Source organism: Gasterosteus aculeatus, chromosome Y (assembly GCF_964276395.1).
Source record: "Gasterosteus aculeatus chromosome Y, fGasAcu3.hap1.1, whole genome shotgun sequence".
Classification (NCBI taxonomy): domain Eukaryota; kingdom Metazoa; phylum Chordata; class Actinopteri; order Perciformes; family Gasterosteidae; genus Gasterosteus; species Gasterosteus aculeatus.
In genome coordinates, this window is record NC_135709.1 from 6,448,598 (window position 1) to 6,469,010 (window position 20,413).

At 41.7% G+C, this 20,413-nt stretch overlaps 1 protein-coding gene and 1 long non-coding RNA gene across 5 annotated transcripts in view; one reads left to right on the forward strand and one right to left on the reverse strand.

Moving 5' to 3' along the window:
* LOC120812370 (talin-2-like) overlaps positions 1-20,413 on the forward strand; it is a 127,335-nt gene that overhangs the window by 40,672 nt on the left and 66,250 nt on the right. For 2 of the 4 annotated variants that reach the window (XM_078097927.1, XM_078097928.1), the window contains exons 7-16: positions 4,046-4,173; positions 4,482-4,545; positions 9,187-9,342; positions 9,960-10,061; positions 10,151-10,227; positions 11,177-11,360; positions 11,814-11,927; positions 12,249-12,357; positions 12,904-13,112; positions 13,284-13,382. In XM_078097927.1, coding sequence (XP_077954053.1) covers positions 4,046-4,173; positions 4,482-4,545; positions 9,187-9,342; positions 9,960-10,061; positions 10,151-10,227; positions 11,177-11,360; positions 11,814-11,927; positions 12,249-12,357; positions 12,904-13,112; positions 13,284-13,382 — 1,242 coding nt within the window. The remainder of the gene's footprint in view (positions 1-4,045; positions 4,174-4,481; positions 4,546-9,186; positions 9,343-9,959; positions 10,062-10,150; positions 10,228-11,176; positions 11,361-11,813; positions 11,928-12,248; positions 12,358-12,903; positions 13,113-13,283; positions 13,383-20,413) is intronic. The other 2 variants (XM_078097929.1, XM_078097930.1) reach the window with 2 other exon arrangements.
* LOC120812374 (uncharacterized) lies at positions 4,698-6,251 on the reverse strand. The gene is made up of 5 exons (XR_005710609.2): positions 6,090-6,251; positions 5,637-5,724; positions 5,377-5,541; positions 5,076-5,282; positions 4,698-4,849 (listed from the first exon to the last, which is right to left on the reverse strand). It is a non-coding gene; the product is annotated as an uncharacterized LOC120812374 (long non-coding RNA).

Here is a 20,413-nt window from a genome sequence, read left to right on the forward strand (position 1 = left end):
GACTTCAAGGTTGAATACAGGAAGGGGGCTGACAACCCAGCTGACTACATGTCTCGGCATCCCATGTTGTCTGAGACAGGTGACAGCACTCGTGCAGCAAAAGTGGCAGAGGAGTATGTGAACTTCATTGCGAGTCATGCTACACCTAAATCAATGACACTCAAAGAGATCAAGGCAGAGACACTTGCAGACCCAATGCTTCAAGAGGTTGGTGCTCACATCAGACACAACACATGGCATAAAACCGACAAGTCACAACATGCTGACATACTAAAGCAGTTTAGACAAGTTAGCAGTGAACTAACAACATCACATGCATCTGACATTATACTGCGGGGCACTAGAATAGTGATTCCCAAAGCCTTACAAGACAGAGTGTTACAACTAGCCCATGAGGGACACCAGGGCATTGTCAAAACAAAATCACTACTCCGAACCAAGGTGTGGTTTCCAGACATCGATCGCAAAGCAGAAGTCGCAGTACGCTGTTGTCTCGCATGTCAGGCCAACACACCAGTCACACACAAGGAGCCGCTAAAAATGTCAATTCTGCCAGAAGTTCCTTGGCATAGTGTAAGTGCAGACTTCTATGGATCGCTTCCGACTGGAGAGTACTTGCTTGTCATCGTGGATGAGTATACACGCTACCCAGTTGTAGAGAGCGTGCGGTCGACATCGGCAAACACAGTCATTCTGGTCATGGACAAAGTCTTCTCCATGTTTGGAATCCCCAGAGTTGTAAAAACTGACAATGGTCCCCCATTCACCAGTGACCAGTTCTCCCAGTTCGCAGATCATCTAGGATTCCATCACCGCCGGATAACACCGCTATGGCCTCAAGCTAATGCAATAGCTGAACGGTTCATGCGGACACTTGGCAAAGCTGTTCGTGTGGCTGAAACACAGGGACTTCCTTGGAAACAACAGCTGAACATCTTTCTACGTGAGTATCGAGCTACACCCCACAGTACAACAGAAAGCTCGCCTGCAGAGCTGTTGTCCAACGCAAGGTGTACACGAAGATTCCTTCATTCACTCACACTGTCAGTAACAGTTCAGACTCTGAAGTGAGGGCAAAGGACAGCAAGGCCAAAGCCAAAATGAAATATCATGCAGACTCTCATTGTCGTGCTACACCACACACTCTCAGTCCAGGTGACACTGTGCTTCATCGTCAACCCAAGCACAATAAGCTCACCACACCATATAACAGTAAGCCATACACCGTGACCAAAGCCAAAGGTCACAGCAGCCAGAAAAGGACACTCCATCGTCAGGAACGCTTCATTCTTCAAGAAGATCTCACCAGAAATATTGGACATCCCACCGGACACTGATGATGATGATGATGATTGTGATAACAGTGATGCCTCCACGAGCACAACAACGCCAAGATATCCCTCAAGGCACAACAGACGTCCTCCAGCCTACCTACAGGATTATACTCAGTTTAAGGACTGTAAGCAGAAGAAATGTTCTGATTTGAAAGCGACTGTATTAGCCAAGGTTAAGAAGTTTGGTGATTTCCCCTTTTAGCAGTCTAAAATAGAATTTTATTTCTATTTCTAGAATTAGAAATACGCTATAAATATGAGTACAACGTTCAGTACAGCAGGTACGATTGCTATAGTTTGTTTGAGTTGATGTAATAGCAAGCCCAGTTTTCAGAATGTTAAGATGACAGGTTTGTATTTGTTCAATTAAAAAAAAAAGGGCAATGTGATGCAGCTCATCGGTCCTTCACTCACTGATGCGTCCAGATTGAACACTGTGTGCATTTAGTCTTCAGTGTATACGTCAGCATTCACTGTGAGGGATGCTTTATGCTTTATGCATGCCGGCCCGTGGTGGACTAGTTGACCTCACCGTTAGAGCCTCGGGCCGTATGTGTCACCGCCTCCAATATCTTTTGCATCACTTGCATGCAGCCCTGAAATGTAGTAAAACCACTGCGATTTGTATGACGTAACCACGTCACCTGCAGATATAGACACGCAAGACACATGAGCAGGAAGTACGAAAACGGTAACGTGTAAGCCAGAGCCGGAGAATAAACGCCCGTGGATATGAATCAAACTGTGTTAGGTCTGGTGTATAAACCCACACAACGCAAATACTACAACCCCCATTTTGTTTGCCATATCCGCTTTGAGAAAAAATCAAGGTCTATCCTCACTTTCTTGTCTGTTGGTAATCATGATTTTGAAATAACCCAGAAAATGGTAAATTCAATGCTGATCTAAAACTTTATGGATGTGTCAATGCGAATTTGGATAGCCAGAAGCACATCACAATGCTTTGCTCTATATGTGTTCTGTTTTCCATCGGCTTATTGACCTCAGCTGTTTCATTCATGCTGCACCGTAACCAGCTCATTCCTATCTGTGTGATGATCACCTGACCGGCCACGTCCAATCACATTCAGCAAGTGTCCAAGGCTGCCACCCTGAACTGACTCTTCTCCCTGATACACTTCTACTCCACCTATTATAGAGTTCTTCCCCGTAAAACCACTGGGTGGGATTCCTTCACCTGTGTGGAATAAGACACAAGGAACATAGACGGACTATTTTTGTATCTCCCCGTCCGTACTTCTAAACATGCTAGAATGCATGCTGATGATCTTCTGTGTGTCGTACCGTTGTTTACCAACCGACTGACGCAGTTTTTATGGTGAGCCCACTTGGTTTCTGGCTGCCTAGCCACGGTTGCATTTACCACTCTGCAGGATAAAGCCTCCTAATGCTTTTGCCAGTGATGGAAAAGGAGAGCAACAACTGATTAGATGTATCCTTTGCATTTACGTCACAGGTCATTGTATATTATTATTATTATTATTAAGTTTTATTGGTATATGGAAACTGGAACAGTAATTTAAACCAGATTTCATGCAAGATACGTCTGCGTTTCTTAAAGCCAGCAAACCATGACCTGGTTTCTGAAACCATATTTATTATGCAAACGCATAGCTACAAAACTCCAAAACCATGATGATTACTACTTTGCATATTAGTATCTCCAGCAGCTGTGCCTTATCATCAATTAGTTCTTGCTACCATCTCACTTCACGGTCACGCCGTCTACCGACCCGTGTGCAGCAGCATGAATGGAATGTGTGCGGGCCAATTTTAGAGTCTTGTCTTGTGTTCAGTAAGACTGTATTACTGTGTGTACTCCACTGTGAATTGCACTGGGGAAAAGGACTTGATTGTGAGTGGAGGAGATTGTTGTCCTCATTACTGCACTAAGCTTCCGCTTAGTTTTTTGTTGATGTAATAGGACGTTGCAATGAGCCAAGTCCACGCTGTGCAGTGATATGCTAATGCTAAAAATCACTGATGGTCTCTCTCTCTCACTGGCGACAAGGCCTTTCAGCTTTTGGAGCCATTAATTTTGCAGCAGAGTACAGAGTACTAGAAAGAGTGAGTGATAGACGAGCAGACGGCCCCCTGGAGAACACACTGGCAACCATTTGAAAGATGCCTTGAAAGGTTTCTTCCTTTCCATTCACCTAAACGGGGACGTAACGTTGACAGCATTGCTGAAGAAGCATTGAAATAGAAGTGATGTCCTAACAGCACCAAAAAAGGCACAAGCCTTCTTCTTTCTTTTCTTTTTTGCTTGGTGGAAAATAATTTTATAACACCACATTGAGGGCCATTCCGTAATGCAGATGGAATATCATGGAAGACTGATGTATTTCTATATTGTGTTTTCGTTTTTAATGACACCCAGTGATGGCAAATTGTCAGAGCTGTTACATTTGAAAGCCAACAGAATAGCTTTTATTGAGTGAACAAATCTTATTTGGCTCCACTGTGTGGTTGATTCTCAGTGATGATGTCCCTGCCCTTGAAATACACTTAGTCATTCCCTCCAAAGACATCCTCGCTGAAGCAGCAGCACATTGAAGGCACTCAATATGTGCTCATTACGGGGTGAATTCTGGATAAGTCCCAGGCCTTTGTAGTACTATCCTTTCCTGGATGTGTGTTTTTGCCTCTCACTCACTACCCCTCTCCCTCTCTCATCATGTTTCCTTCAGGCTAGGGATGATATATTGAATGGATCCCACCCTGTCTCCTTTGATAAAGCCTGTGAGTTCGCAGGCATCCAGGCTCAGATCCAGTTTGGACCCCATGTGGAGCTCAAACACAAGCCCGGATTCCTTGAGTAAGCTTTCCTTATCAAAAAGATACGCCAACACCTATGTTCATAACTGCTCTGTTCAGCATGTTGTCCTACTTTCATCCGGTCACTTCGCAGCTGTGCATACACAGCAATTATCTCCTGCTTCAGTACAGGCTTTTGCTTCAGGGATTTCCTCCAGTGGAAAGCTTAGAGGTGATGTCAACTGTTTTGATATGTAGGCTGTGGGGCAAGAATGAGCTCATATGTGGGGGTATGTTAGATGAAAATGTTAAAAGAAAAGTAAATGTTCGTAGCTCAAAACAGTGTCATGTCATTTATCTCGTCATTAGTCTGAAGGAGTTCCTGCCCAAAGAGTACACCAAGCACAGAGGGTCTGAGAAAAAAATATTCCAGGTATGTACACTACAGGAATGTTGTATTTAAAAAGGAAAATAAAGTGTTTAAAACTGTGTGAGGCCCCTGGGAATTATACTATTATATTCTACGTTTGGATAAATTGACATTACTTAACGTAACATTTATATGTTATATTGGTATATCCTCACCCAAGGCATCCTCTCTTGCTTCCATGTATAGTTTTTTCAGTGGCGAATCCTTGACAAGTTTCAGCATATTTGGGAGAATAGATGTGAAGTTCTCACTGATGCGGTGGCATATGTTGACTGGAGTGGTGCATGGCATCAACCTCATCGCACAACTGAGATTTTAAAAAGAAAAATAGGGGAAAGAAAGGCATAGGAGGAACGCTGTAGTGGCAGCCAGGACAGATGCAGTAAAATCTTACAAATGGAAATTAATTACAACTGTAGGAGAAGTCTATATGAACCTTTTTTCAGAATTTCTGTTAAGTGTTAATATATAGACCGGGAGCAATTTAAAGCACTGACTGTGGCTGAAGTTGGCAGCAGCTTAATTGTTCTTACCCCAGCGGATGTTCTTAGGAATGGATATCTCCTCAACAGATCTTCAGTTGACATTCCTTCTGCTATTTCTCGGCGTCTCCATGCAAAGGTTTTCATCATACGGTCTTTCACCAGATTCATGTCGGGATGCAACTTTCTGTATTGCTCAAACAGTACCTTGATATGAGCCTCAACAGAGGTTGCATCCTCCCCCACAATGCATGATTCCTTCATCAAAGCAGATATCACTGGTTAGAGATCATATGTACACAATGTAACAATGTGATCTTGCCTTAGCTTTTGTGAGATTGAGGGGACTTACTAGAGATGGCTTCAGTCGTTTTGGACATGTGGATGTAGATTCTTCTGGGGTCTTCAGTGATCTTGCTTGCCGAAACTTTTCTTTGACCCGTTTTACTTCCTCATTGTTGATTAGTGGAGCCCGTTCTGTTTTGAATTTTCTCTTGAGTTGGCTGTGCCAGGTATGCTGGTTGTTCCAAACAGATATCATGAAAGTTAATTATGCATACTTCTGTAAATCTAAAATCTGTTAAAATTAGAGACCAAAGGAGTGGTACTTACATAACCATTCCCGTGTACATCCCTTAAGAAAGGGTACTTCCCAATTAACGCTTTAACGACCTGAACGTAGTCCGAGTTGGTTGGATACCTGTCTCAAACAATGACAAAACAAACCACATTACAATATTACGGTGAATAAGAGACTGCAGGCGAAAATTTAAATATCACTTTCTACCTGTTTAAATGTATGCTTGTTGAACAGGTGTATGGATAAAGTATTGGTATTTACTTGCACAGGTTTAATTACATTTACAGTAATAAGTGTAGTTGTCATCAACTCGAGTAAAATGTTATATTCACTGCACGTGGTTCACTGACTTCACTCTGTGCACGTGTTATTGAGTGGGTGTGTGCCGGGGTAACAAGTTTGCATGCGTGCATCTGGTGGAAAATTATAAAAACTATACATATTACATTTTATGTTTTGTATGATATTTGGAAAAGAACACTTACATTGTACACTGTGACAGCATGTCATACAGAGTCCCAATTATTTTGTTACAGTACTTTTGTTTCTTGTGGACCGGTTCTTTAGCATCTAAGCGGCTCTGGACATCTTGTGGGAATTGTGGAATGGAAATGACTGCAGGCAGTCTGTGGCAAGTAGATTCCAACCTGCAATACAGCAGAAGAACAGCATTATTAATACATTACCACCTCTGGTTTTCTGGGGACACAGAAGCTTTACATGTTTGTTGTTCTGGGTTGACCACTTCCAAAGTAACGGTGACCTCCTTGTAGCGGTGTGTGAAGTCTCAATTTTAGCTGCTTTTTGAAAAACTTGTCAAAGAGATATGCAATCATATTTTCTGTGAGTCCGCAGTCTACTGTCTCTCCATCCACATCATTGTCTGAAATATAAATGAAAAACCTATTAAAAGAAGCACTGAAACTCTGTACATACAGATAGTGACTGACGCAATTCATTAAAAAAACAACCTTTTTTGCAACTCCCTGTAATGTGGTTTGTAAAGTAAAGTTTTAAAAAAACTGTATATAATCATTATATGTCATTATACAGCCATGTTTAGTATGTTATTTTTCTACTTCTCATTATCATCATTAATTATTATTAATAATATTGTTTAAAGTGAGCCTCTTATGTTCAACAGAAAAATACATCATACAAACAGCAACTTTTGCAGCCTTGTCAGTCTGATGGCGAGTTATCACCTTTGTCATCACTAACATACTGTTAATAATCAAAGCTCTGAGGCTTTACATTTGTTCTATATGTTAGAAAACAAGATGTCAGCATCAAGCTACAATCAGGCTACATTCATGATTTTGTACAGTCAAACTAACCAAAAACTTCTTATTGATCATCATTATAACGTTTCAGGATTTCAGTTTCCTGTAACCATGGTAAACGGAAGATAAAAGGTTGCTACTTGGAGAGAAAATGAATTAAGCCAATTCAAAATATATATTTTTGTTTTTACCACCAACTGTGATATACATGTTTTGTCAGAATAAAAATGGAAACATGAATAAATAAACACCAAGTAAGAAACACTAGTGAATAAGATAAATAAATATAAATGCTAACTTACTTCAAATTCAGAGTGTATTTGTGGGCTTGGGTGATTTCTTTTGTTTGTTGGAGCTTTGAGCGGGAGACCGTGTACCTTTGCTAGCTTGACATTAGCATGGCTAATAACGTTAGCCGACTTAATTATTTGAGCAAACTAGCTAATATTTTCAATAACTTTACTTACTACCTACGTATTTGGCAGTTCAAGATACAGTATTGTCTAGCTTAGCTACAGTAGCGTTAAGTGAATTAACGTTAGTGACTGTAATATCAGAACCAGCTTAGCTAGCTAGCTAGCTAGCCAGCTACTGATACCAATGATTTGATGTTTGCTAGAAACATTTTCGTCTTTGGTGATAGTTATGAAGTTCAAACTTTACTTACCTCTAAATTTCTGAGCCTCCTCTTCTGAAATTTGGATTCCTCCTTCCACCACCAACGTTTGTAAAAGTTCCTCCGTGGACAGCCCCCTGAGTGACATAGCTACTGAATGTACAGTTGAATTGTGAACGGACACTTTTCTTTTTTTTTGCGAACTGACTCCTGTCTGTCCTGCTCGGCACTAGTTTGACATCTCTGGTATTAGTGCGCCGCTGTTGCTTGACAACCAGTGTGCTACCTTGGGGAACTATATTTTGGCAGAAGAATTAGGATTTGCTTTCAGTAAATAATCACATTTTATGTTACTAGGTTGTCTACAGCAACCATTCTAGTAACCGTTTAATAAAAGCTCACCGAACCGTGATTTACAGTGATTTTAGAAGACTAGTTCAGGTGGGTAATTAGACCCATTTATCTGCACAGGAAATTATTTGTCTGTCTTCAGAAATGCAGGGACAATTTATTGAGCTGAACAGGGATGGCAGGTTGAAGCATCTTTTTGCCACTTGTTCTCTTGTGATCTTCTGGGTGGCACTGATGAGGGAATATCCGGATACGGCCTTAAAACTTCTCCTTCCTTTTGCTTCCACATACTTGTGTGAGGCAGGCTTTTCCAAACTGACTGAGCTCAAAACAAAAACACCACGTTCAAATGAGGCTGTAAATCCAAAACTGAGCTGAAAATTCAACAGATTTGTAGAACAAAATAGTCTCATGCTTCACATTGAGCTAAAACTAAATGTTGCCAATAATAAAAGGCTAACAACAACAATATAACAATAACAATAATGATAATAGTTCTAAATACCTCAACTATAACTACTAATAGGCCTATAATACTACAATTACTTCGAATACTGCATGTACCCCTTCAAATGGTACAAATTTGTTCTTTCTTTTGCTTTAAGTCACTTTGTACCCTTTCTGTTAAAAGTCAAAAGGTACACTTATGACCTCTTAAAGACCAATACTGTATTATTGAGGGAACATCTTCAAAAGTGTACCCGTAAGTACAAAACTGTTCTTCTCTCGTACCTCTATTTTTGAAGACAGAATACAGAAACACATTTCTGTGTTTGCAGGCATGTACAATATAAAGCCGCCCACTTGTGATTTCTTGCAGATTTCCACCAACAATAAGAAAGGTCAATCTATTTGCCGCTCTATTATTGGCCTTTTGCAAGGTTCTCAGGGCTCCCTGTGATGAAAAGTCTTTCGAAAAAAACACGTTTCTATAAACCGATAATTTTTGTGCCGTCCTCTGCCCCTCTGGAGGAGAGCCGAGTGTGGGCTCAGTCTCTGAAGTGAGCTGTAATAGATTTCCAGTGGGCAGAGAGTGGAGGACATCGCAGCTTCTGAGGCAGCAAGCTTGTGGAAGCACTACGCTGTTGTGCTGACGTGACTAAATCCTGTGGAGACTCTGCTCAATAAAGCAGCAGTTAAACAAGTCTGATCTCCGCTGGGTCAGTTCCCAGCTGCCCTCCTCCCCTTCCAATCGGGGCTGTGAGCGTGTATTACAACAGCACAAACGCACAGTGGCACAAGGCTTTTTCGCATCCGCGCCTTGAATGAATCATCATGTGTAGGTGTGAGGCACCGACGTAAATGTGGTCACATGTTTCTCCTATCTGACAGGAAAAGATGAAGGGTAAAAATAAGCTGGTCCCGCGGCTGCTGGGGATAACCAAAGAGTCAGTGATGCGAGTGGATGAGAAGACGAAGGATGTGGTGCAGGATTGGCCTCTGACAACGGTCAAGAGATGGGCTGCCTCCCCCAAGAGCTTCACCCTGGTACTGTGCGACTCTTTACACGAAGATCTCAGCATTACTCACTGATGTCACATGTTATATAACCTGCGCACATATTCACTTATTCTGTGTGCAGCGTGATTTACAAGGGTCTGCATCCCTTTTCTATCTTCCGTCTTTCCTTTAGCACTTTTCATTTCCAAATACAAACAGCATTCTAAAAATTGTGGAGACCTTAGACTCCAATATTTATTGTTTTCAGAACGCTAGCCAGTAATTTCATCCGAGGTAACAATAGAAGCCAGGGGAAGAATGGGCCGAATATGGATGTATTATTTAATTGGATGTTTTTTTTCCAGCTACCGGCAACAGTACTCTCTGCTTTTCTCCCATATTGGAACACTCCATTTAAAGATTAATTGATTATGCAAATTAAAGAAAGAAAAACCCAACATTGATTTAAACTGAAAATGTTCACTGTAACGTTTCTGTAGAATGCTTGGAAGTTAAAAGTTCAATCAACCACACGGCATTCTGAATCAGTTCTGTGGATAAATTATTATTAATTATTATTATTATTAGGTTAAGAGTATTTTAGAAATGCCAGATAGGTGTTAAAAATTTACCTGAATCTCTGCTTTCTTTAACACATTACAAAGGATTTTGGAGAGTACCAGGAGAGTTACTACTCCGTCCAGACTACAGAGGGAGAACAGATATCCCAACTTATTGCTGGATACATTGACATCATTCTTAAGAAGGCAAGTAAAACAACATTTCATCACTCTTTTCGTTACACATATTCAGCCCATATGGTTAACTGTAATGTATGTTTCCCTTCTTTCTATAGAAGCAGAGTAAGGATCGCTTTGGCCTTGAGGGGGATGAGGAATCCACCATGCTGGAGGAATCGGTGTCCCCTAAGAAGTGAGTGGCGCTCATGTATTATTAAGGAGACCATTCTGATTTAGCAAACACAAGTCTAGTTATTCAAACATCTGTTTTTCAACTGCATTTGATTACATCTCTGCCAGCAATACCCCCGAGGAGGTTATGTTATTAAACATAAAAAATGCTGTTTGAATAGAAATTAAAAAAGGATTTGTGTTCATGCAGACCTACACCAACACAAAACCTTCCTCAGCCAACCCCTAAAATAATCATTCCCCCTTCACCCTTGAGAAATTAAAATATTACACTGGTGAAGAAATCACCTCGTTCAAAGCAATTGTATTTATCCATTTATATCTCCCAATTGGATGCGGTCTGATATCCTGTGCAGCTTCTTAACTGATGGAAATTAATGTAATGTGGACGGACCGGAGCTCTATCACACAGAGCTTAGAAATTTTTTGGCACTGGAAATCCACATGGCACTTAGCGGACCCACTCTGGCAGAATGGGGCATCATATTCCTGCTGCTTATGTGCCAATTGACTCTTGTTGTGGTTCTCAGCACAAAACATAATTGCTCTCTCAAAACAAGCCATAATTTACCAATGGAGTCACGAGCATCTGTCGAACTGGGAAGGGAAACAGATTTGTTTTTTACAATGCCTACTTACCGTGTTAACAGTTTTTAGCGTAATAATTGTTTTAATTAAAATGTTGTAACAGTTGCGGTTGTCGCCTGGGGCAATTATCTACATTTAAAGATACACTCACAAGTAACACAAAGCATCATCTTTAACTCCCATCATAATACATCTACTGCATAGTGTTCAAATGCAGCGTTTCACCTTACTGTATATTACATACACATCCTTTCGGACCCTCGGGTCCTTAGCTTAGCGTCTCTGACATGATGTCATGATTGAAATGTGTTTATTTATAAAAATTCAACATGCGCTTCCAAACTCTTTTCTTTCTGTTCAAGGTCCACAATTTTGCAGCAGCAGTTCAATCAAGTGGGTTGCGTGGAGCACGGCTCAGTAGCACTTCCAGGAATTATCCGGTCCGGGTCTATTGGCGGTCCTGACACCTTCAATATGGGCACTATGCCCTCTGCCCAGCAGCAGATCACCACAGGGCAGATGCACAGAGGACACATGCCCCCCCTGGTGTGGAAGAGCATTTACACTTGCGTATTTGAAAATTAAATGGAAGCATCCAGCTCGGCCAGTCTCCGAAATTAAAATACTGTGTGAACTACCAAAGACAGGGCCAAAGGAATTAGAAAATAATCTAGCACTGCATCTGTTCTCATTTACTTGATTTTATTATGACACAGTGTCAGGGTATGTCATGTAAAATCATGTAAATATGATATGCAGTTTTTTAAATACCTATTGTGGTCCCTGCTCTCAACAATAGAAGGAGGGCGTTGAGCGAGGCAGGGAATGAAAATCTCTCATATCTCATATTCACACTGAGAGCACATCCGTGTTGATAAACAATATATTTCAGGACTGGGAGTTTCACAGATTTCTCGAAACAAAGTACAACAGACATTGTGTATTTACATTGCTTTTGTCATTTACTCTTTGTGTGTCTCTGTTGCTTCGTGTTGCCAGAGTCTGGCCCAGCAGGCCTTAATGGGCACCATAAACAGCAGCATGCAGGCTGTGCAGCAGGCTCAGGCGGACCTGGGATATGTAGATAATCTGCCTCCACTGGGCCGTGATTTGGTGAGTCTCCCGCCCACTTACTACAACGTTTGGAGAAATGATTACGAGTAGGTGCGGCATGGATAGATATACCGTGCTATACTCCTCCGTTTCATCGTCATATACAGAAACCCCTCGAGGTACACACTCACGCCGCAGACTCTGGTTTTCAAAGCAACGGCAGATTAGAACAAATTAGAACTGTATTTAATGCTTGAGTGTTTCCAGAGCCGTAGGTGTTGAACAACCCTAGTCCTTTAATCCTGCATGAGAAAGTTTATTTGAGCAGAAAATCACCCACTGTGATGAAAGCCAATAGCTCTTCTTCTCCTCCTCCCAAAGGCATCCAGGGTTTGGGTTCAAAACAAAGTGGATGAATCCAAACATGAAATCCACCCTCAGGTGGATGCCATCACAGCTGGAACAGCATCTGTGGTCAATCTCACTGCAGGTGAGTGCGCAGGAGAATACTGAACAGCCTTAGTAATCATCATCAGCTGCCGAATCATGTTTTAGGATGTCTGCACTGGACAATATTGTAAAAATAAAGTGGATCTTTGAATTATTATCAATGGGTTTCATGACAGCCTTTTAAAGTGCATTTCCAATGATAGATATTTTGTGAGATAAATCTAAACCTGAATTCTTGAACTGAAGCTCAACTTGCCAGCAGTGTCTCTTTCTGCTCCCCTTGCCGCCAGATACAATGCCAGTGGAGTTGCTGCCTATTGTAGGGTTTTAATCTCACCTCGCCATCTGTTTGCTTGCACTTAAACACCCTCCACTTTCTAATGCAGATTTTTCTCCTCTTCACGGCCACTTGGTTCATCAATGCGCTCATCGCCGTGGAACCATCTTAAATTGGCACCAATTTAGACGCCAACACTAATGCATGCGTTATAGTATACGACACGCACGTCGCCCCCATGCAGTGTGTCGGCAGCACCACAAATTGAGACGCGAAGCAAAAGTGTCCTTTTTTTGTAATGATTCCCAGGTGAGCCCACAGAAACTGACTACACAGTGGTGGGATGCGCCATCACCACCATCTCCTCCAACCTCACGGAAATGTCCAAGGGTGTCAAGCTGCTTGCGGCGTTAATGGGCGACGAGGTGGGCAGCGGACACAAGCTCATGGGCGCTGCCCGGATGCTGGCCGGAGCCGTGTCGGATCTGCTCACCTCTGTCGAGCCCGCGGCAGCCGAGGTGAGACGCTCGCCGATGATCAAAAACAGTGTTTGGTTATGACTTGTATGAAGATGAAGGTAATCTAGGATTGTTTTTGATCCAGCAGTCTGTTTTTGATTATTCATCTAGGCCTGTTTGAGAAACCGGCCAACCCAGAGTAATGGATGTGCTGATGTCATTCTCTCACAGCCCAGACAGACGGTGCTGACTGCAGCAGGAAGCATCGGACAGGCCACCGGGGACTTGCTCCGTCACATGGGGGAGGGCGAGACCGACGAGAAGTTCCAGGTTGGACGCCACCCACTCGCTGTTCCTATGACACTACCGGCCAAACAGGAAGACACACACATAACCTCAGGCCCCCATTAGAAATGTCGATACACATTCAAGTAATCACCTCAGACTTTATTATTAGACTGTTACTTTATGACAAAGTGTCACAGAGAGTTTTTAGAAGTAAAACAACAGTACAGCATCTCAAACATACTGTAACACAATTATCCTAATAATCATTCCCCTGCCACATACACATCTTTCGCCTTCTCATGGCCTTGCATAACAGATTATATTTATTATTCACCCTACCACTGCATGAAAAGTGAGATTTTCGCCCCCGTAAACGCCCGGAAATCTCCCTAATTTCCGACAGTTTCCGACAATTTGCAACCCGCGCACGTCGCGTTCATTTCTAAAGCGGCATTAAGACACACATCACTTTATTTAATACGCTACGTGCAAGTCGCTGTGTTGTGCCAGACTCTCAATACTCGCGCTAAATACCAACTTTCCACCGACCACTTTTCCCACCCGGTGTCGCTCCGATCTGCCGGCGCATCGCGGAGAAAACCAATCGGGTGTCTGGATGCTAAATGTTTATATTTCCCATCCAAACCCAATATAATGCACTCTGTCCGGATAGCGACATTTATCTGGATGGATTTTTTTTGTCTTTGTGTTTTTGAACTACGAGAAGCCGGAAGTAACGAGGCTGTTTTTAAAATGTAAGGAGTAGAAAGTACAGATATTTGCGTGAAAATGTAAAGAGTAGTAAAAAGTAAAAAGTTGTCTGAAAAATAAATATTCCAGTAAAGTATAGTTTATAAAATTTCTACTTAAGTACAGTAACGAAGTATTTGTACCGGCGGAGGTGCGAATGGCCCTAATTAGCATATGAATGCAGCGAAACCGCAGGTGGCCGAGCGGGCTTGAATATCCTAACTCCTTATTGGATAAAACCACAACTTTCTAACAAGTAAAATCACTCGTAATTGGTTGGCAGATCTGTCGCTATTGGTCACCCGCCATTGTAAAAACAACAATGAATCAGTACTGTGCGTACGGACACAACACATCTATCAATGCACCTGAAAAAAGTCAGCAAATAAACTCTGACCCTCTTTCTTCTCGCTCGACTCCGCGCTGAATCCTTCGCAGCTTCCGCCCGTAATGAGTGTTCCGGCTGAACCTGAAGCTCCTGTGTCCCATCTCACAATACGTCTCACAGGCGGCTGGAAAACAATTAAATGAGTGTGGTATGAATACAAAAAAAATCAAACGCAAGTCACAGTAACATTTAACAAGGAAGGAGAAACAGTAAACAGTGTCACTTACACACAATGACGTCTTTATCTAAATCGAAATCTGGACTTTATCTAAATGGAAATCTGGCGAGATTAGTCTGAAAACAAAATGTACAGTTATGATCGGTATCCATCCTATGGTATCTATACGTATATATTTCCTTATACCGCAGAATGAAAGCATATTCTTTAAATCTTACCCTTGCTCCGGTTCGTAGCGCCTGTAATTTGTCTCGGAGTTGTGAAGACGGCGCACCGCTTCCTGTAAACCAGTGTTTTTCAACCTTTTTTGCGTCAAGGCACACTTAAGACACAGAATAAATCTCACGGCACACCAACAACTGGAAATGATATGAAAATCATTCCCAAACATAGTTTCAGCATGAGCATAATATACTCTAAGAAATCAGGGAAACGCGTGTTCTATTTGTTGTGTTTTATTAAACTTAACATCATAATGCCACGATGGCACAGGCTTTATGCCCAGGTATCTCTTAAGCCTAGTTTATGCTTCTGCGTTTCAGAGCGACGCAGACGCGAGACCCCCTTGCGTGTCCCTTGCGTCCAGGACTGTAGTGGAGGGTAAACGCACATAAACGCTGTTTACTCACCTCTGGAATTTTGTAAATAGCGTTTAACCACCTCTAAGTGGCGTTTACGCACCTCAAAGTTCCCTGCGCCTTGTATTTTTCCGTTGGAACAATCCGAAATAAACTTGGTGTAATTTTAAAACAGACTACGTTTCCTATTGTTGAACACAGTGCTGTAGTGGTTAAATTAGAGGTGGGTAAACTCTGAATTGTGTGATCATACAGACCTCGACGCGATGCGAAGCAACGCAACACAAAGCGGCGCGACTCTGTAAGGCTGTCCTGGCTATATTGCATTATGTTATCAGTAAAAGTCATATACAATCAATGACAATGAAAACATGTGTTAGTAGTTTGTAGTTTATTAAATTTAAGAAAACCCCAGAACACGCGTTCTGGGGTTCATGGCTCCTCTGTGCTTCTCCTCTCTCTGTTGGACCTGGTGTTTCTCCTCTCCCTGTGCTCTCTGCATCATTGCCTGTCCTCTCACTGCCTGAAAAAATATGTTGAATTTAAGAGTTAACCAGTTAAGCAGCCTGTCAATTACACTGACAACATGAGTTAAAGGAACACTACCTATGTCATCATAAATAGCCTATACAGCTTTATACAGTTTTTTTTCACATTAAATTACATTACATCAAATACAATCATAACTGTACATTGGCATTATTCTATTACAGTTGCAGAATTACAGTGGTTTTCCAATATTGTCATTACTTTATTTCAGATTTAAGTTTCAGAATCATGGCTGTATTCTGGTGTACACTATATGCATTTTTAGTAATTTTATGAACCGGATCGTCAATTTGTTTCTAATATCCTACAACGGCCATTTGAAGAAGTGACACGAGAAGTTTCATCTGTAAAGTATGTTTCAGTCTCCAAAGTGACTCCGCTTGTGTCACTTATTCACAGGGCTGTAGCAGCCTGTGAACGTCAAGGCAGCTCCCTTGCCACACAACTGGCACAGCAGATTCAGGGGTATTGAGAGAATTTACTGTCTAGCTGCCAGTACATTTCTGGATGTTAGATTTAAACATCTTGGTTTTCGAGACAAAGACAATGTGGAGGTAATGAAAAAGCGTCTTCTTTCTGAAATACAGGAAGTCTATCAGACAGGACAGGCAGCTCCCAGTTTAGCCCCAAGCTCAACAGCTACTGTTAGCTCTACCTCAGGGCCTTCTTCCTCTGGGCCTTCTGCCTCAGAGCCAAACCAGAGTCCTGCCCCCTCAGGTTCAGCTGTATTAAAAGGAGGCATATGGACTGATTTTGACATGCAGGTTTTGTCAGGACAACATCGCCGGTCAGCTACCAGCGATGTGCTCATTGAAGTACATCGGTACTTGGAAGAAAAAGTGATTCCCAGAGACAGGGATGCACTGGTTTGGTGGAAAGAACATGACCAAACCTTCCCAGCCCTGAGCAAACTAGCAGTGAGATACCTGGGAATTACTGCCACTTCTGTACCAGCAGAGAGAGTCTTTTCAAAGGCAGGAGCGGTTCTAAGAAAAAAACGGAACAGACTTAAGGGGAAGACAGTAAACATGCTGTTGTTCCTTAACAAAAACTTGTGAACGATGGAAAGTGTCAATGTTGGATGCTTTTGTTGAAGTGTTTTCCTGTTAACATGTTCATAACGTAACGTAAATTAAGATGCAAACCTTCATTTTTATAGTGGTTCTTATTTTTGTTTATTATTCTGGTAATTATTCTAATGGTTTTATTATTTACTTATGATCTTTTTTTAGTGATGGAAACACCTTTTTCAAACACTCTTGTTTTTCTGTTGTTGTAATAGCTCGGCTAGCATATTGTCAATGAGGCCGCTACCTTTTTAGTTTAAAGTTTAAAATAAATAGCTAAATAACTGACTATGAGGTATTGTATTCTTAAGCTATGTATTTAAAATACACTACTTTTTTTAGATCTACCATCCACAAAGTATCGGTATTGGATCGGTATCACCGATACCAGCCTGAATTTTACTCAGCATCGGATCGGAAAGGAAATCTGTGGTATCGAACATCACTACTGAATATAGTAACACACACGTGTCTGTTTATATCATATGTGTCAAACTCAAGGCCCGCGGGCCATATCCGGCCCGGCATGCAATTATATCCGGCCTGCGAGATCATTTTATATTATTGTTACTAATGGCCCGACGATATGAAGCGCTGATAACAAAACAAACTACAGATCCCACAATGCAGCGCTTCAGCTGCCTTGCTGAGCGCTTTCCGCGGCAATTAGGTCACGTGCCTGCTGTTGCAAGTTATTGCGAAGCGAGCCCCTCATGATGCCGAAGAGAAAAGTTGATTTCAAAACCGATGGGAGGCGGAGTATATGTTTACTGACATTGCCGGTAAGCCCGTTTGTCTCATCTGTGGCGCTAATGTGGCTGTATTTAAAGAGTTTAATCTAAGACGGCACTATGAGACAAAACATCAGGATAACCTGAAAGACCTGAATGCAGAGCAGAAGATACAGAAAGTACAAGAGTTGAAGAAGAAGCTGACATTCCAGCAGACGTTTTTTACCCGTGCAAAATCAAAAAGTGAAGCTGCTGTGAAAGCAAGTTTTATCGTGGCGGAGGAGATCGCCTAAGCAGCACGGCCATTCACAGAGGGAACATTTCTAAAGAGCTGCATGGTCAAGGTGTGCGACGTCATATGTCCAGACAAAAAGCAGATGGTGGCAAATTTAGGCCTACATTTTATTTATATTTCCAGGTTTTGTTTTGCAGCATGTTCATATTTCTAACTTGTATAATTTTGACACGAGATATTTTTATGGAGAGTAAAATCATTTGGGATATTTAAAATTTAAGGTTTTTTTAATATAAAATGACATAAAAGCAAAGAAACTCAAATGTTTTGATTTGTTATTTTAATGTTTACTTAAAGCACAAGCTGTCACAATTTTTATTTATTTTTTCAGGCGTTTTTTTGCAGGATGTTCATATTTCTAACTTGTATAATTTTGACTGGATATATTTTTATGGAGAGCAAGACATTTTAAGTTACTTAAAGTTTAAGGTTATTTATTCCAGGATAACATTCATGTCTGTTTGTATTTATATTTATGTTAAAAGAAACATTTCGTTTTAGTGTGTTCAATAAATGTTTATTCTGTTCGGCCCGCGACCTGAAGTGTGTTTTGAATTTTGGCCCCCTGTGCAATTGAGTTTGACACCCCTGGTTTATATGCTCGTCTTGCAAGTACTGCTGTATGAGTCGTGCCTATGACCTCACACGTGATTGGACGAGGAGTCTAAGGGTCCTCCAATCACATACAAGGTTATTGTTATACGGAAGGACTCGCGAGACCAGCTGAGCTCGCGTATAAACAAGACCGGTGTGCCTGCCTATGAGACGGTGACGCTGCTAGAGGTCCTGACTGTCGGCGTTGTTTAATCCCACGGCGCCTTAGTAGATGGCCGGAAAGATTCGTTGTGTTTCCGTGTTTTTTATTTGGCTTCTACATGTTCTACAAACAGCGACCGACTTATTTAGAACACCTCCGTGTTTGCAAAAGCCAAAATGTTTCCACACGCTGGATCGATAAGTTGGTTTGTAAATGTCTCGCTCGCAGTCGTCTCCTCCACGCTGTGTTTTGTTGTTGTTCAGAGTTTCGCGCGGCTGCCGCCGCGTACTGATGACGTCACAGACTCCAATGTGCAGTTTCCAAGTATCGATACAAATTGATTATGTACCATTTCAATTGATTTGTAATCGATATATGTCGTCCGGAATGCCAATTTGCTGAGCACAGATCGATTCAGTTGGATCGCAGGAATATAAATCAATTAATCGATTCAGTGGATGAATCGTTACACCCCTACTGGCTATGCTGTGAGTTGAAAGATGGAAGTCCTAAGACCGAGGAAAAGACCTCGGCGCAACTGTGAACATTGCATCACTGAACTCTGTCATACACAGTATTTTGACCACAGAAAGCGCTATTTCAAAAAAGGACTAGGTCAGATAACGCACAGAGCTTGTTGCTATCCAGTCATGAGCCAACCGGCGGGAGTTATGTTCAACCTGGAGTTGGAGAGATTGATGAAGGTGAAATGCAGTCCGAAGACCCAGAAAAAGAAGTGAACAGTTTTGAGGAACCCGTCCTTGACCCTCTAGCAGAACTACGACCAGCCATTATAAAGCAGTTTATAGTTGTTAATGTTGTGTCAAAGAGTACGGCATTTAAACACGTTCTTGCAGAAGTTTCCTGGCTTCATCTCCACCCGGACAGACATTTTTATGGAAAGCCAATAGAAGTTTGGGGCTTGCAGGGAACAGACACGTCATACTCAGCATCATTTCTGCCAGTTGAGCGCATTGCTAGAAGATGTGTGGTTAATACATCCTCTGTGCATTTAATTAAACCAAAGAAAAGGTCACTGTAGTCCTGCCACTATGCACTGTAGTGGAGCTCTAGGAGACTGTGATCTCTGCAGACCCCTCATTCTGATTCAAATGTTGTTTGCATGGAATGCTCATTTTATCTTGATTAACACTCATTTTTTAAAGAAGTTATTTTGTGTATCTTTTTTACATAACATTTGCCATTGCTAATGGCGTACACAGTAATCTAGCATATTTGAATTAAATAAATCAATTCAAGCTAAAATGTAAGAGTCTATAATTAGGCTACTGAGCCTGATCTATTTGTACCAGAGATTTTCTTACCTTTTAAAAAAATGTCACCTGGGCTAAAACTCCCTCTGCGACCCTGATTTGCATTTGTATAGCTCACAGCATTTTCATTTACATGTCAAAGCCTCCCCTAGAAATAGGAGGAAGGGGGTCATGGGGGGACAACTGCCAAGGGAGGCCCACGTCATTTTCTGACAATTTACGTCAGTTTTCGGCGTTGCCCGCAAATTGCCGTGAACAGCCGTAAACCTGAAATTCCACGACAATCTACAGTGCCGCATACTGACGAAAATCCCACTTTTCATGCAGTGTACCTATCATTACCTCTTGTTCAAGATATTTTTACTGCTGCAATACTGTAATTACTTTTGCATTAAATGTTGTATACATTAAATGTACACAGTTTTCAACAAACGGGTTAAAAGCATTTGCTCTCTCCTGGTCCCTCCACTAACATACATGGCAGCTTTAGCCGATTTCAATGAAGG